Below are 14250 nucleotides of genomic sequence, written 5' to 3' on the forward strand. Positions count from 1 at the left end.
TGAGCGAACTAAGATGGACTGGAATGGGTGAATTTAACTCAGATGACCATTATATCTACTGCTGTGGGCAGGAATCCCTTAGAAGAAATGGAGTAGCCATCATGGTCAACAAAAGAGTCCGAAATGCAGTACTTGGATGGAGTCTCAAAAACGACAGAATGATCTCTGTTCGTTTCCGAGGCAAACCATTCAATATCACAGTAATCCAAGCCTATGCCCCAACCAGTAACGCTGAAGAAGCTGAGCTTGACCGGTTCTATGAAGACCTACAAGACCTTTTAGAATTAACACCCCCCCCCAAAAAAAAAGATGTTCTAGAGACTAGACATCTGGAATCAAGATGTTGGCAGGGGTATGATATCTCCTTACGAGGGAGGGTCCTTCCTTGCCTCCTCTAGCATCTGGTGTTTACCCACAATCCTTGTCCTTCTTTGTGTTGTTAGATCACTCCAGTTTCTGCCTTTGTAGTCACATGGCTCTCTTCTCCCTGTGTGTTTGTGCCTTCACACAGTGGTCTCCTCTTGAGATAAAGAAACCGGTTAAGTTGGGTTAAGGGTCCACTCTACTCCTCCTGTATGACTTCAGCTTAACTTTATCTGTGAAAACCTGATTTCAAAATAAGGTCACATTCTGAGGAAGAGGGTTAGGACTTCAGCATATCTTCTTGGGTGATACAGTGAACCTGTAACTTTGCCTTTAATAAAATTTAAAGAGAATCACATAGTTTAGTCAGGAAGCTGTAGAAGATTTTCTAACTCTAGTCAAATAACTATTTTTTTATTTTAAAGACATTCAGTGACTATCTTCTTCACGTATAGATGAGAAGATATATAAAAGAGTGATGTTAATTTCTTACAGAGTTTTGGGGATCTTGAGAACATATGTGATATCTAATAAAATAAACCTCCCTCTATTTTAATCATACTAAGCACATAATTCATTGACATATTGAACTTATGTACCTGAAAACAGATGTTAAAGTCATAGCACACATGCAGGAAGTTAAAAAAATTTTAGTTAGAAATATCAATTTGGGTTAAAGAGATTAAATACAGCATATGCTTCAAAAATTGTTCTCATATATGCCATCCTTAAACTAGTCACAAACATCCCTCTCCCCTCTCTTTCCCTTCCTCTTTACTCCCTGCTTCCTCTCTGTCTTTGTTTCTACTATTATATATTTAAACCAAGAATAAATTTAAAATCCCCAAAATATATATATGTGAAGTATATTTTATCTATATAATATATATAAATTATAATTTTAACTTGCATGCTTTTAAATGTAAATTTTCATATGTAAATATGTAACATATAATAAACATAAGCTTATGTTACATATTCTATTAAAATAAAGTTAAATAACTATAAATGCCAAATGTATAAATAACACATGAATTATATATTATCTACATATTGTATAATATAATTTAGCTTTGGTGCTTTTAAACTTAATGTAAAAACCAGGAGTTTATTAGGGAGTTACAATTTTTAATATGTGCTTTTTAAATGATGGTGCTCTAATTATAACTTAGTCTTATATTCTTGGAACAAAATTTTATATTTGAAATATGTGAAAACATAGAACTTCATAATAGGACTTAGTATTTATGTAGATTTTAGGACAGCAGTTTTTTATATAGAAGAAATCTCTATATTTGTAACATCACAAATAAATAGTTAAATTACTGAGTAAGAGTTTTCTTCTAGATTCTGAATGGGAGCATTGTTTTCATAATTAGAATTTAAAAACTGATTCTTCTTTGCTTTTTAACCTGGTTGCCAAAAAGTTCAAAGCCAGATCCAAAGCCCCAAGTACAGCACTTAAAACTGCATTTCAGTTTTTCTTCACTCTGATATTTTTATTTTTTATTTGTAATGTATTTTATTCTGTATGTTGGTTTTAAGAGCCTCAAATTCTTAAGAGGAGTTTAAATAAATTCTGAGAGTGATAGTTAAACATAATTTATATGAAATAAATGGTACCCATCATATTTATTGGTTAAGAAATGTACATTGCTTTAAAAATAACATTTTATTTTAGATTATATTATTTATTTTGTATGAAATAAGATGTTGGTATTTCTGTGCCTGTATGGTTTTTCCTCCTCAAATTTTATATACCTTAACCTATGTGTTACCAGAGAACATTTCTACATATTTTCAGTCACTAAAGAGCAAAACCTCAATAAAGCCAAGGCAGCATGGGAAAAGGAGAGTTTGTAGTTGCTAATTAGCTTATGATAATGATTTATAATAATAGTCTACAAATTATACAATACTTAATCGTACTGTACAGAAAAAAAAGATGGCCTTTTTGGGTCACTTGTCATAAAATTGTTTTGCTTTTGCATGTTTGAACAATTGAAGTGATTATTGATGCTTGATAGTTTTTAATTCTATATTGTTAAGAACCTTTCCATCTCTAGTGGCTAAAGCAAAATTGCACAAAGAAGCTTCAGAAAGCACTCAAATAAGCCTTAAAATCACCTTATTAAGAAACAGAATTTGTGAATTCAGAGAACTACAGAGATCCTGATGCTTTGCATCAGTATGTATGTAAGTTAAAATGAAGTCTGATTATGATTCCTCCAAACAATTTTGATTTCTTTTAAAGAAATGCTCTTTTGTGCTGTACTTGAAGCATTTGTTAAACTAATCTGTGTTATTTTTAATAGGGTTACATTGACAAATCAGGATTGCTAATGATACTGAGTTGTATAATAGAATTTGAGACTGTGATGGAACAATAGCAAACTGTTGTTTTATGAGGTCTATTTTTAAGAGAAATATTTGACAGTATAACAAGGTACATACAGTTTTTGTGAATAATACGGTTATATGGTAGATGATGTTGTCACCTGATTTGAGAGTAAGTGAACAACATCACAAACTTTATTTGTAGTTTTGTGCCAACTTGCAGGGGACTTTCTGATGTCTTTGTATTAACTTTTTCCCCCTGTGCACACAGTCATTTAGAAGAATATTTGAAATGGAAAGTACATAGTATTCTAGTTAAGCTCACTAGTTTATTTGTTGGCAAGGTGGGTTTTCATCTCAGCTTCATCTTACTCATTGGACAAGTTACTGAATTTGGTCAAGCATAAGTTTCCTCAAAAATTAAGGTAATGGAAAAAATAAATAAAAGTAAAGGCAATAGTATGTGCCTTATGGTTTTTATAACACTTAAATATAAAAGTTCCAATTAATATTATTATTAATATCCCTTATTTAATTATCTGTGCTAAATGAATTTATATATGATATAAAAGTCTTAGATACAGTATTGCCAGAGACAACAGGATGAATGTGAAGTTAATAATTTGCATCTTGAAATGAAAAGGTTGATAATAATGATTTACAGTGTCATGCAGCGTTAAAATACAATTTTATTTTAGATTTTTTAAAAGTATAGCTATAGTCTATTAAATGTAGCTGTTTTACAGTGTTCTTAACTGGTCTGTCTTCAAAAAGATCTGTTGAATATCTGTTCAAGTGCTTGGAATTCAACCTTCCATTTTAGGAAGGGCATATGAAACTTAGAAAGGAAGTCTAAAAATTCTTTCCTCATATAGGTTTAAGAAATTAGATCTACTTATTAGAGTAGGAAAAGTTATGTTGAAATTTGGTAGTTCTTTTCAACTATATAAGAGTCTGTGAGATTGATGAAGAAGCAGTCTTGTTTATTATTGCAAAAGGACAAGTCATAACTATTAGGTATTAATTACAGTGTGGCAGGTTTTAGTTCAAAACTCTGAAGAACCTTGCTATTATATGAAAACTATTTTATAAGATATTGTGAATTTACTTATAAGACATGAAATGCTTTTGTTAGAGGTATTTAAAACAGAGATTAAAAGGTACCTGTCTAATCGTCTTACTTTTGTACATAATACTGATTTTTGGGAGAACTATGAGTTCTGTGAACTTGGATATAAAAAATGTTAAGTGAAATCTAACATTTTTAAGGATTAAGAATATAAGCAGTAAACTACAGAAAAGCACCAGACATACCTGTGACTTTGTCCCAGCAGAACTCACATATTTTCAAATCAATTTAGTATTGTAAATATCACAGAATGTTGTCTATGGCCATCTACTTCAAAATTATCATTATAAGAGTCATCTCTAGATCTTGTTATATAATGTATTAATAAAGAAGCATATATACCTATCTATCCAATTTAAAAGTGTTTTGATAATTGTGTTTCAATTGTTTTTCTTTGTAATCCTCTATTTTAAGTATTCAAAATAAATCCATTCTGTAAAGGAGGTCTATAGGCTTCACTGTTGAAATGCTCCATGGCATCAAAAAAGTTAAGAACCTATGATCTAACTAATTAATACCTTGTAAAATGTTACTGATAAACTCATAGCTTGAAATTTTAAAAAGTCCTTCAGTGAATGGATTCTGCTGAATTCCTAGGTTTCACAGACAAGCACTCACCTTTTCTCTGCTCCCAACAATTGAGGGATTTATTAGATGATCAGGACCAGTCATTTGATTCAGAAGCAACTGAGTGTGTATTGTGTGTATCTTTAGGGTGGCAATATAAGAGGTACGGTTTTCAATATTCTCAAGATGATTTATATATATATATATATATGTGTGTGTATGTGTGTATATATAAAAAATATTATATAAATATATTCTCATCAAAGAAATAATTGAAAATATGAGTTTAAGCTGTGCTGGAGATCTTTTCCAAATGTAGAAAAAGTGACTTTTTTCCCTTTTTTAAAATAATAATAACATTTTGAGCTGATCTTCAGAATATGATGAGAAGGAAAAATACTGGGGAAAGCTATTCATTTGGCTTTAATAATGTGCTTAGTTTTATTTAGTTCACTGAAATGCCTTTATCTTATTTTTTTTTAAAGACTCCTGATGTAGTCCACCCAAAAGAAGCAACTCCCTCATCTGCTTTTACTGCTATTCGACCTGCACGAGTTGTATCTTCAACTTCTGAGGAGGAAGAAGCATTTACTGAGAAATTTCTTAAAATTAATTGCAGATATATTACCAGTGGCAAGGTAGGGAATAGCACTTTAGAAAAACTTTTAATCATTTTTTATTTATTACTGCAATATGACAGTTTGCATTTATATTTTTAGTCATCAGCACATGGTGATCTTTTTAAAATAATCTTGTGAAATAAGCAGTTCTTTTCTTTCACCATTGGAGAAGGAAATGACAACCCATTCCAGTATTATTGCTTGGGAATCCCATAGACAGAGAAGCCTAGTGGGCTAGAGTCCATGGGGTTGCAAAAGTGTCAGACATGACTTAGTGACTAAATATTCCTTACCACAGGAGTAAAAGAAACTTTTTAAGAAAAGGTTAGCAAGTGCAGGGTTTCTCTATCCTGGCCAAAATTCAAATCCAGTTCGAATCTGTGTTTAATCTACCACAATTATTGATTTTCTAAGGCAGAGAACTTACTAGTCTTCAAAGGAAATTAGAGTAAAAGTACCACAGTGTTCAGAAGAAATCCACATATTTCTTAGTAAGTAAATATAGTATGATACTGACTACTGACTTGAGAAGTCATACATGAAAACCATTTCTTTATAGTTGTAATTCATAAATTATGAGTATTTGAGATATTTAGTGATATAAATTTCCTCTATGTACTGTTTTAACTGCATCCACAGTTCTGATATGTTGTATTTTTATTCATTACTTTCTCTTTATTTCTTCTTTGGCCCATGGAATATTTAGAAGTTTCTTAGTTTAGTTTCTTTGTTAGTTGGAGTTTTTAGAGAGATCTTGATGACATGAGGCATTTTCTACTGCCTTTCTACTATCTCCTTGGTTTTTCTACCCCCCTTCCAAATATGGTTGTGTCAACTATTTTTAACGCTTATGTTTGTTACCTTTTTCGATGATCCAGCGCATATTGGCAATTTGATCTCTGGTTCCTCTGCCTTTTCTAAAACCAGCTTGAACATCTGGAAGTTCACGGTTCACGTATTGCTGAAGCCTGGCTTGGAGAATTTTGAGCATTACTTTACTAGCATGTGAGATGAGTGCAATTGTGCGGTAGTTTGAGCATTCTTTGGCATTGCCTTTCTTTGGGATTGGAACGAAAACTGACCTTTTCCAGTCCTGTGGCCACTGCTGAGTTTTCCAAATTTGCTGGCATATCGAGTGCAGCACTTTCACAGCATCACCTTTGAGGATTTGAAATAGCTCACCTGGAATTCCATCCCCTCCACTAGCTTTGTTCGTAGTGATGCTTTCTAAGGCCCACTTAACTTCACATTCCAAGATGTCTGGCTCTAGGTGAGTGATCACACCATCGTGATTATCTGTGTCGTGAAGATCTTTTTTGTACAGTTCTTCTGTGTATTCTTGCCACCTCTTCTTAATATCTTCTGCTTCTGTTAGGTCCATACCATTTCTGTCCTTTATCAAGCCTATCTTTGCATGAAATGTTCCTTTGGTATCTCTAATTTTCTTGAAGAGGTCTCTAGTCTTTCCCAATCTGTTGTTTTCCTCTATTTGTTTGCACTAATCGCTGAGGAAGGCTTTCTTATCTCTCCTTGCTATTCTTTGGAACTCTGCATTCAGATGAGAATATCTTTCCTTTTCTCCTTTGCTTTTCGCTTCTCTTCTCTTCCCAGCTATCTGTAAGGCCTCCTCAGACAGCCATTTTGCTTTTTTGCATTTCTTTTCCATGGGGATTTTCTTGATCCCTGTCTCCTGTACAATGTCACGAACCTCTGTCCATAGTTCATCAGGCACTCTGTCTATCAGGTCTAGTCCCTTAAATCTATTTGTCACTTCCACTGTATACTCATAAGGGATTTGATCTAGGTCATACCTGAATGGTCTAGTGGTTTTCCCTACTTTCTTCAATTTAAGTCTGAATTTGGCAATAAGCAGTTCATGATCTGAGCCACAGTCTGCTCCCGGTCTTGTTTTTGCTGACTGTATAGAGCTTCTCCATCTTTGGCTGCAAAGAATATAATCAGTCTGATTTCGGTGTTGACCATCTGGTGATGTCCACGTGTAGAGTCTTCTCTTGTGTTGTTGGAATAGGGTGTTTGCTATTACCAGTGCGTTCTCGTGGCAAAACTCTATTAGCCTTTGCCCTGCTTCATTCTGTACTCCAAGGCCAAACTTGCCTGTTACGCCAGGTGTTTCTTGACTTCCTACTTTTGCATTCCAGTGCCCTATAATGAAAAGGACATCTTTTTTGGGTGTTAGTTCTAGAAGGTCTTGTAGGTCTTCATAGAACCGTTCAACTTCAGCTTCTTCGGCATTACTGGTCAGGGCATAGACTTGGATTACCGTGATATTGAATGGTTTGCCTTGGAAACGAACAGAGATCATTCTGTCGTTTTTGAGATTGCATCCAAGTACTGCATTTCGGACTCTTTTGTTGACCATGATGGCTACTCCATTTCTTCTAAGGGATTCTTGCCCACAGTAGTAGATATAATGGTCATCTGAGTTAAATTCACCCATTCCAGTCCATCTTAGTTCGCTGATTCCTAGAATGTCAACGTTCACTCTTGCCATCTCCTGTTTGACCACTTCCAATTTGCCTTGATTCATGGACCTAACATTCCAGGTTCCTATGCAATATTGCTCTTTACAGCATCGGACTTTGCGTCTATCACCAGTCACATCCACAGTTGGGTATCGTTTTTGCTTTGGCTCCATCCCATCATTCTTTCTGGAGTTATTTCTCCACTGATCTCCATTAGCATATTGGGCACCTACTGACCTGGGGAGTTCATCTTTCAGTGTCCTATCCTTTTGCCTTTTCATACTGTTCATGGGGTTCTCAAGGCAAGAATACTGAAGTGGTTTGCCATTCCCTTCTCCAGTGGACCACAATCTGTCAGACCTCTCCACCATGACCCATCCGTCTTGGGTGGCCCCACACGGCATGGCTTAGTTTCATTGAGATAGACAAGGCTGTGGTCCGTGTGATCAGATTAGCTAGTTTTCTGTAGTTTTAATTTTAGTGTGTCTGCCCTCTGATGCCCTCTCTCAACACTTACCGTCTTACCTGGGTTTCTCTTACCTTGGGCCTTGGGTAATTCCTCTTGCCGCCGCCGGCCCCAGCCCCCGGCCTGGCCTAGCCTAGCCTCTCTCGGTTGCCGCCCCCGACCCCCGGCCCTCGGCCCCCGGCCCGGCCTAGGCCCTGTCAGCCGCTGCCCCCGGCCCCCGGGCCCCGGCCCGGCCCGGCCTAGGCCCTCTCGGCCGCCGCCCCCAGCTCCAGGCCCCCGGCCCGGCCCAGCCCCTCTCGGCTGCCGCCCCCAGCTCCCGGCCCCCGGCCCGGCCTAGGCCCTGTCGGCCGCCGCCCCTGGCCCCCGGCCCAGCCTAGCCCCTCTCGGCCGCCGCCCCCGGCCCACGGCCCCCGGCCGGGCCTAGCCCCTGTCGGCCACCGCCCCCGGCCCGGCCTAGCCCCTCTTGGCCGCCGCCCCCGGCCCGGCCTAGCCCCTCTCGGTTGCCGCCCCCGGGTCCCGGCCCCCGGCCCCCGGCCCGGCCTAGCTCCCCTCGGCCACGCTTCTGCGCCGAGCCGTTGCAGCCGCCTCGCTTCTGCGCTGGATCATCGAAAAATGCCAATATGCGCTGGATCATCGAAAAAGCAAGAGAGTTCCAGAAAAACATCTATTTCTGCTTTATTGACTATGCCAAAGCCTTTGACTGTGTGGATCACAATAAACTGTGGAAAATTCTGAAAGAGATGGGAATACCAGACCATCTGACCTGTCTCTTGAAAAACCTGTATGCAGATCAGGAAGCAACAGTTAGAACTGGACATGGAACAACAGACTGGTTCCAAATAGGAAAAGGAGGACGTCAAGGCTGTATATTGTCACCCTGCTTATTTAACTTATATGCAGAGTACATCATGAGAAACACTGGGCTGGAAGAAACACAAGCTGGAATCAAGATTGCCGGGAGAAATATCAATAACCTCAGATATGCGGATGACACCACCCTTATGGCAGAAAGTGAAGAAGAACTAAAGAGCCTCTTGATGAAGATGAAGGAGGAGAGTGAAAAAGTTGGCTTAAAGCTCAACGTTCAGAAAACTAAGATCATGGCATCTGGTGCCATCACTCCATGGGAAATAGATGGGGAAACAGTGGAAACAGTGTCAGACTTTACTTTTTTGGGCTCCAGAATCACTGCTGATGGTGACTGCAGCCATGAAATTAAAAGACGCTTACTCCTTGGAAGGAAGGTTATGGCCAACCTAGATAGCATGTTTAAAAGCAGAGACATTACTTTGCCAACAAAAGTCCGTCTAGTCAAGGCTGTGGTTTTTCCAGTGGTCATGTATGGATGTGAGAGTTGGACGGTGAAGAAAGCTGAGCGCCGCAGAATTGATGCTTTTGAACTGTGGTGTTGGAGAAGACTCTTGAGAGTCCTTTGGACTGCAAGGAGATCCAATCAATCCATCCTAAAAGAGATCAATCCTGGGTGTTCATTGGAAGGACTGATGTTGAAGCTGAAGCTCCAATACTTTGGCCACCTCATGCGAAGGGTTGATTCATTGGAAAAGACCCTAATGCTGGGTAGGATTGGGGGCAGGCGGAGAAGGGGACGACAGAGGATGAGATGGTTGGATGGCATCACCGACTCGATGAACATGGGTTTGGGTAGACTCCGGGAGTTGGTGATGGACAGAGAGGCCTGGCGTGCTGCAATTCATGGGGTCGCAGAGAGTCGGACAAGTCTGAGCGACTGAACTGAACTTGTTACCTTATTCACTTTAAAAATGTAACCCCTAAATTTGTCTTACTCTTTAAACTAGAGACAGTATCTGAACTTCCTTGTTTAGGAGAATAACACCACTATTCCATTTAATCCTCCCCTCTACCTGCCAACTTGTTGCCTGTACTTGTCTAAGTTGGTTAATATTTCCATTCTGTTCTGTGACCACAATTAAGTCTTCCCTGCTTTGCCTAGAGATTTACTCTAAAAATGAAAAGCCATAACTAATATTTCCATTATAATGATTATCTAAACACTGTTCACTGAACAGCAAAGTTGAACACTGTGATTCGATTTTCCGTGACTGCGGAGTCTTGATCCACATGTGCCAGTGTTCAGATTCCCCTTCTCACTCTCCAGGCAGTGGTTGAAAAACAGTCACATCTGAGGTTGCTTCATACTTGATACATGCGCTCCTTGTACAGTGTGAAATGTTTGTTTTTCCCTGTAGGTTCTGTTTGCCCTTGATTTTTCTTTTGGGATGAGGAAATGTATGCTTTCCAGATAATGTGATTAGCTTCTAACTTTATCCATCTATTGACTAGAATTGACTCTATTCATTTGGAAGTCTATTCACTTCTTTTTTCTAATTTGGAAGATCTGCTTCCTATTTGGACCATTTTTGTACATTTTATCTTCATTGAAGTTGTTAGTAACTTTTCCTTTTTTCCCCACAAGATGCCCTGTGGGGGGGATGCTCAGTGTCACTTCCCTATGTTTGTGCTGTCTTTTGTTTTGTGTGTGCGGTAGCTATGCAGCTATTTCTGAGGATTTTCAAGTTTTTAAATTCTGTTCCTTGAATTAGCTATTTCCTTGAGGTTCAACTTATCATTATATCTTAGACTTCTTGGTTATATTGCAAGCTTTCCACAAATAATGATTTCTAGCGACCAATTTACATGAAAATATGGGTCAGTGGCAGGCCAGGCCAGCAAATGTGTGTGCCTGAGGTGAGCTGGTCACTTTGCTCTGAAGAGGTGATCTGGGGTGGAGGTCAGCCATCCTGCTGCCTCCCCCAGCCTCACTGCCACAAAGTTAGTTGCTTTAAATATGTAGCTGCAGGCAGATGTTGAGACTCACTGAAGCCATGACTTAGAAGGAGGGGAAGTTAATACATAGCTGCCAGGCCAGGTCGAAGAAGGTTATCAGCGTGCAAGTGAGTCCCTTGCCAAAGGGAAGATACCTAGCCATGGGTCGAGGCCAGGCACAACAGCTGCACCACAAGGCCCATAGACAGGGCTGCCACAGCCATTGGTCTGGTGTAGCCACCCATTCAGTGCCCAGAGTCCAGCGCTTCCTGCTGGCTCTGTGGCCAAATGGATACACACGGTGGGAATTGGTGGGGGAGGTGGATTGTGTGGCCACAGATATGAGTTGCTCTGCAAGGCAAACAGCCTCCTCCTCTAGCTGCCCTCAGGCCACTGTGGTCCCGTTATCTGTTTTAAATATAGTAGTGTGCACAGGTCAGTTCCAAACTCCCAATCTCTCTCTCTACTTAGCCTTACTCCTGATAACCCTGAGTTTGTTCTCTCAATCTGAGTCTGTTACTGTTTTGTAAATAAATTCATTTGTATAAATTTTTTTAGATTACACACTTAAATGATACTACCTATTTGCCTTACTCTCTCTGATTTACATGACTTCATATGATAGTCTCTGGGTCCATGCATGTTGTGCATTTGGCATTATTTCACTGTTTTTAATGACAGAGTAATAGTCTATTGTATATATGTGCCACATTCTCTTTATCCATTCCTCTGTCGGTGGACATTTAGCATGCATGCCTGTCTTGGCTATTGTAAACAGTACTGCAGTGAACATTGGGATGTGTGTATCTTTTGGAACCATGTTTTTTTCTGGATATATGCCCAGAAGTGGGATTATTGGATAATATAGTAGCTCTATTTTTAGCTTTTTAAGAAACTTCCATACTGTCCTCCAAAGTGGCTATACGAATTTACCTTCCCACCAGTAGTGTAGGAGAGTTCCCTTTGCTTCACACCCTCTCCAGTATTTAATTGTTTGTAGGTTTTTTTAATTAAAATTTCTTACATTTTTAATTACTTATTTTTGGCTATGTTGGGTCTTTCTTGATGCTCATGGACTTTCTCTGGTTGCAGCAAGTAAGGGCTACTCTAGTTGTGGTACACAGGCTTCTCATTGCAGTGGCTTCTCTTGTTACAGAGCACAGGCTGTAGGGCCTGCAGGCTTAGCTGCCCTGCGGCATGTGGAGCCTTCCTGGATCAGGGATCAAACTTGTGTCTCCTGCGTTGGCAGGCAGATTCTTAACCATTGGACCACCAGGGAAGTCCTGTAGATTTTTCTGATGATGGTCATTCTGACAGGTGTGAGGAGATATCTTCCTGTAGTTTTTGATTTGCATTTCTCTAATAATTAGCAGTTTGAGCGTCTTTTTTCAGGTATCTCTTGGTCATCTCTATGTCTTCTAGGAAGAAATGTCTGTTCAAATCTTCTGCCTATTTTTTGATTTTTTTTTAATTGCTGATCAATTTGATTATGATGTGCCTTGGTGTGGGCCATCATCAAAAAAATATACAGGACTTCTATGCTGGTCCAATGGTTAAGAATCTGCCTGCCAATGCAGGGGACACAAGTTTGATCCCTGGTCCAGGAAGATTCCACATTCTTATCTTGTCTTGTGACAGTCACTCAGTCGTGTCCAACTCTTTGCAACCCCTTGGACTGTACAGTCCATGGAATTCTCCAGGCCAGAATACTGGAGTGGGTAGCCTTTTCCTCCTCCAGAGGACCTTCCCAGAGATCAAACCGGGGTCTCGTGCATTGCAGGTGGATACTTGACCAGCTAAGCCACAAAGGAAGCGCAAGAATACTGGAGTGGGTAGCCTATGCCTTCTCCAGCAGATCTTCCTGACCCAGGAATCGAACGGGGGGATTGCAGGCGGATTCTCAAGGAGCAACTAAACCTGCATGCTGTAGAGCCTATGCTCTGGAATGAGAGTTTGAAAATGGGATTAAGAATGTATATATTAATTCTGTTGACTTAAAAAAATGCACAACATGCACAGCACCTCAGATAGCTCTGAGAAACTGTTCAAATAAGTAATGGGGAAGCACAGTATATATGTGATTTTGGTAAAGGGGGAATACATGCAGTCAAGCAGCAATTTTTGGTAGGAAGTTTCTGCTGGTCTCCTGAAGCTTCTGCTAGTCATAGCAAACAGTTGTCACCATGAAGGATTTTAGTGCTTTCCTAGATATGAATAGAAGCAAGAATTGGGCTCGTAAAATCAGCTCCTGAGTATATCTAACTATCTAAAGACCTGCCCTACTTTTCCCAGAGCACAGAGTGCCACATTTCTGCTCTTCACCCTAAACTCCTTCAGGGGATGTTGAAGGTCAGCAGCTGCAGCAGCACATGATTTAATCTTGGTAGAGGTAGATGGCAAGCATGCATGGCAAACGCCAGTTAGTTGATAGGGCCCCATCATGGTCTTAAATTCAATCATACTTTGGGAGGCATTTCATGACCATCCATCCCACATAGCTAGGAAGGCTCATTCCTAGGTGATGATTTTGCTGATAGGCCATTCAGTGTGCTATTCCTCGACTAGGTCTTTATAGTCAAAGATCTCTGGACATCTGTCTTCTAATTATGATCCAGGAAAGTAATCCCACTTCTTTTATCCTCCCATGTCTAGAATTACACTATTACAATCATTGATACCATATAGAGCTATGTATTTGATCAACTGCTTCACGTTGCCTAGTCATCATTATTTTCATTGGAGGTTCAGTCACACCTTTGGTATTGTAAGAAACAATAATCTTGTAAAACTGGCAAAGTACAAATAATATAGCTAGCATTATTATTAAGATCATAATTAAGAATTAAGCCAGGAACTTCTATTAGGTCTAGCCCAATGTATTCTCACGTCATCTGATGTAGTCTGTTCTATACTAATCTTTATCTGTCAGGGAAATTCTATATTGGCACTGTCCATAAAGATCCCAGTTCAGTTTCCTAGTTTTACTAGGCTGGTTATCCTTAGTATAATTTAATTGTTCTCAAGATTAAGTGCTAAGTCACTTCAGTCGTGTCTGACTCTGTGTGACCCTGTTAACTGTAACCCACCAGGCTCCTCTGTCCATGGGAAGGGGGGCCTTAATCTGAAATGACCACAACCTGATGTTAACCTCATAAATCCATCCCATAATTGTGGGAGATTTTCTTCCTTGGCTGAATTTTGCTTGTTGTTCTGATTGAGCTTGAGTAGTTTAGAGGAAAATTCATATTATAACCAGGGTCAGAGCAGACATTATTAATTAGCCAGATGAGAGGATCCCACCTACTAATACTTAATCGCTTTATGTAGAAATCAAAGAAACATTGTAAATCAACAGTACTTCAGAAGTAAATAAATGGATAAATAGTATGGGATTAAAGAACTTTTGGTACTTGAGTTGGAGTGATTAATGTTTGTAACTCAAGTGTGGAAAGATTATAGTATAAAGCATTGGACTTTTTG

General features: G+C 39.2%; 1 protein-coding gene across 49 annotated transcripts in view; it reads left to right on the forward strand.

Moving 5' to 3' along the window:
* The window catches only part of OXR1 (oxidation resistance 1), a 492548-nt gene that overhangs the window by 427544 nt on the left and 50754 nt on the right, over nucleotides 1-14250 (forward strand). For all 49 annotated transcript variants that reach the window (XM_081500394.1, XM_081500407.1, XM_081500389.1 and 46 more), the window contains one exon: nucleotides 4882-5034. In XM_081500394.1, coding sequence (XP_081356520.1) covers nucleotides 4882-5034 — 153 coding nt within the window. The remainder of the gene's footprint in view (nucleotides 1-4881; nucleotides 5035-14250) is intronic.

This window comes from Giraffa tippelskirchi, chromosome 6, assembly GCF_054371585.1.
Source record: "Giraffa tippelskirchi isolate mGirTip1 chromosome 6, T2T-mGirTip1v1.2.pri, whole genome shotgun sequence".
Classification (NCBI taxonomy): domain Eukaryota; kingdom Metazoa; phylum Chordata; class Mammalia; order Artiodactyla; family Giraffidae; genus Giraffa; species Giraffa tippelskirchi.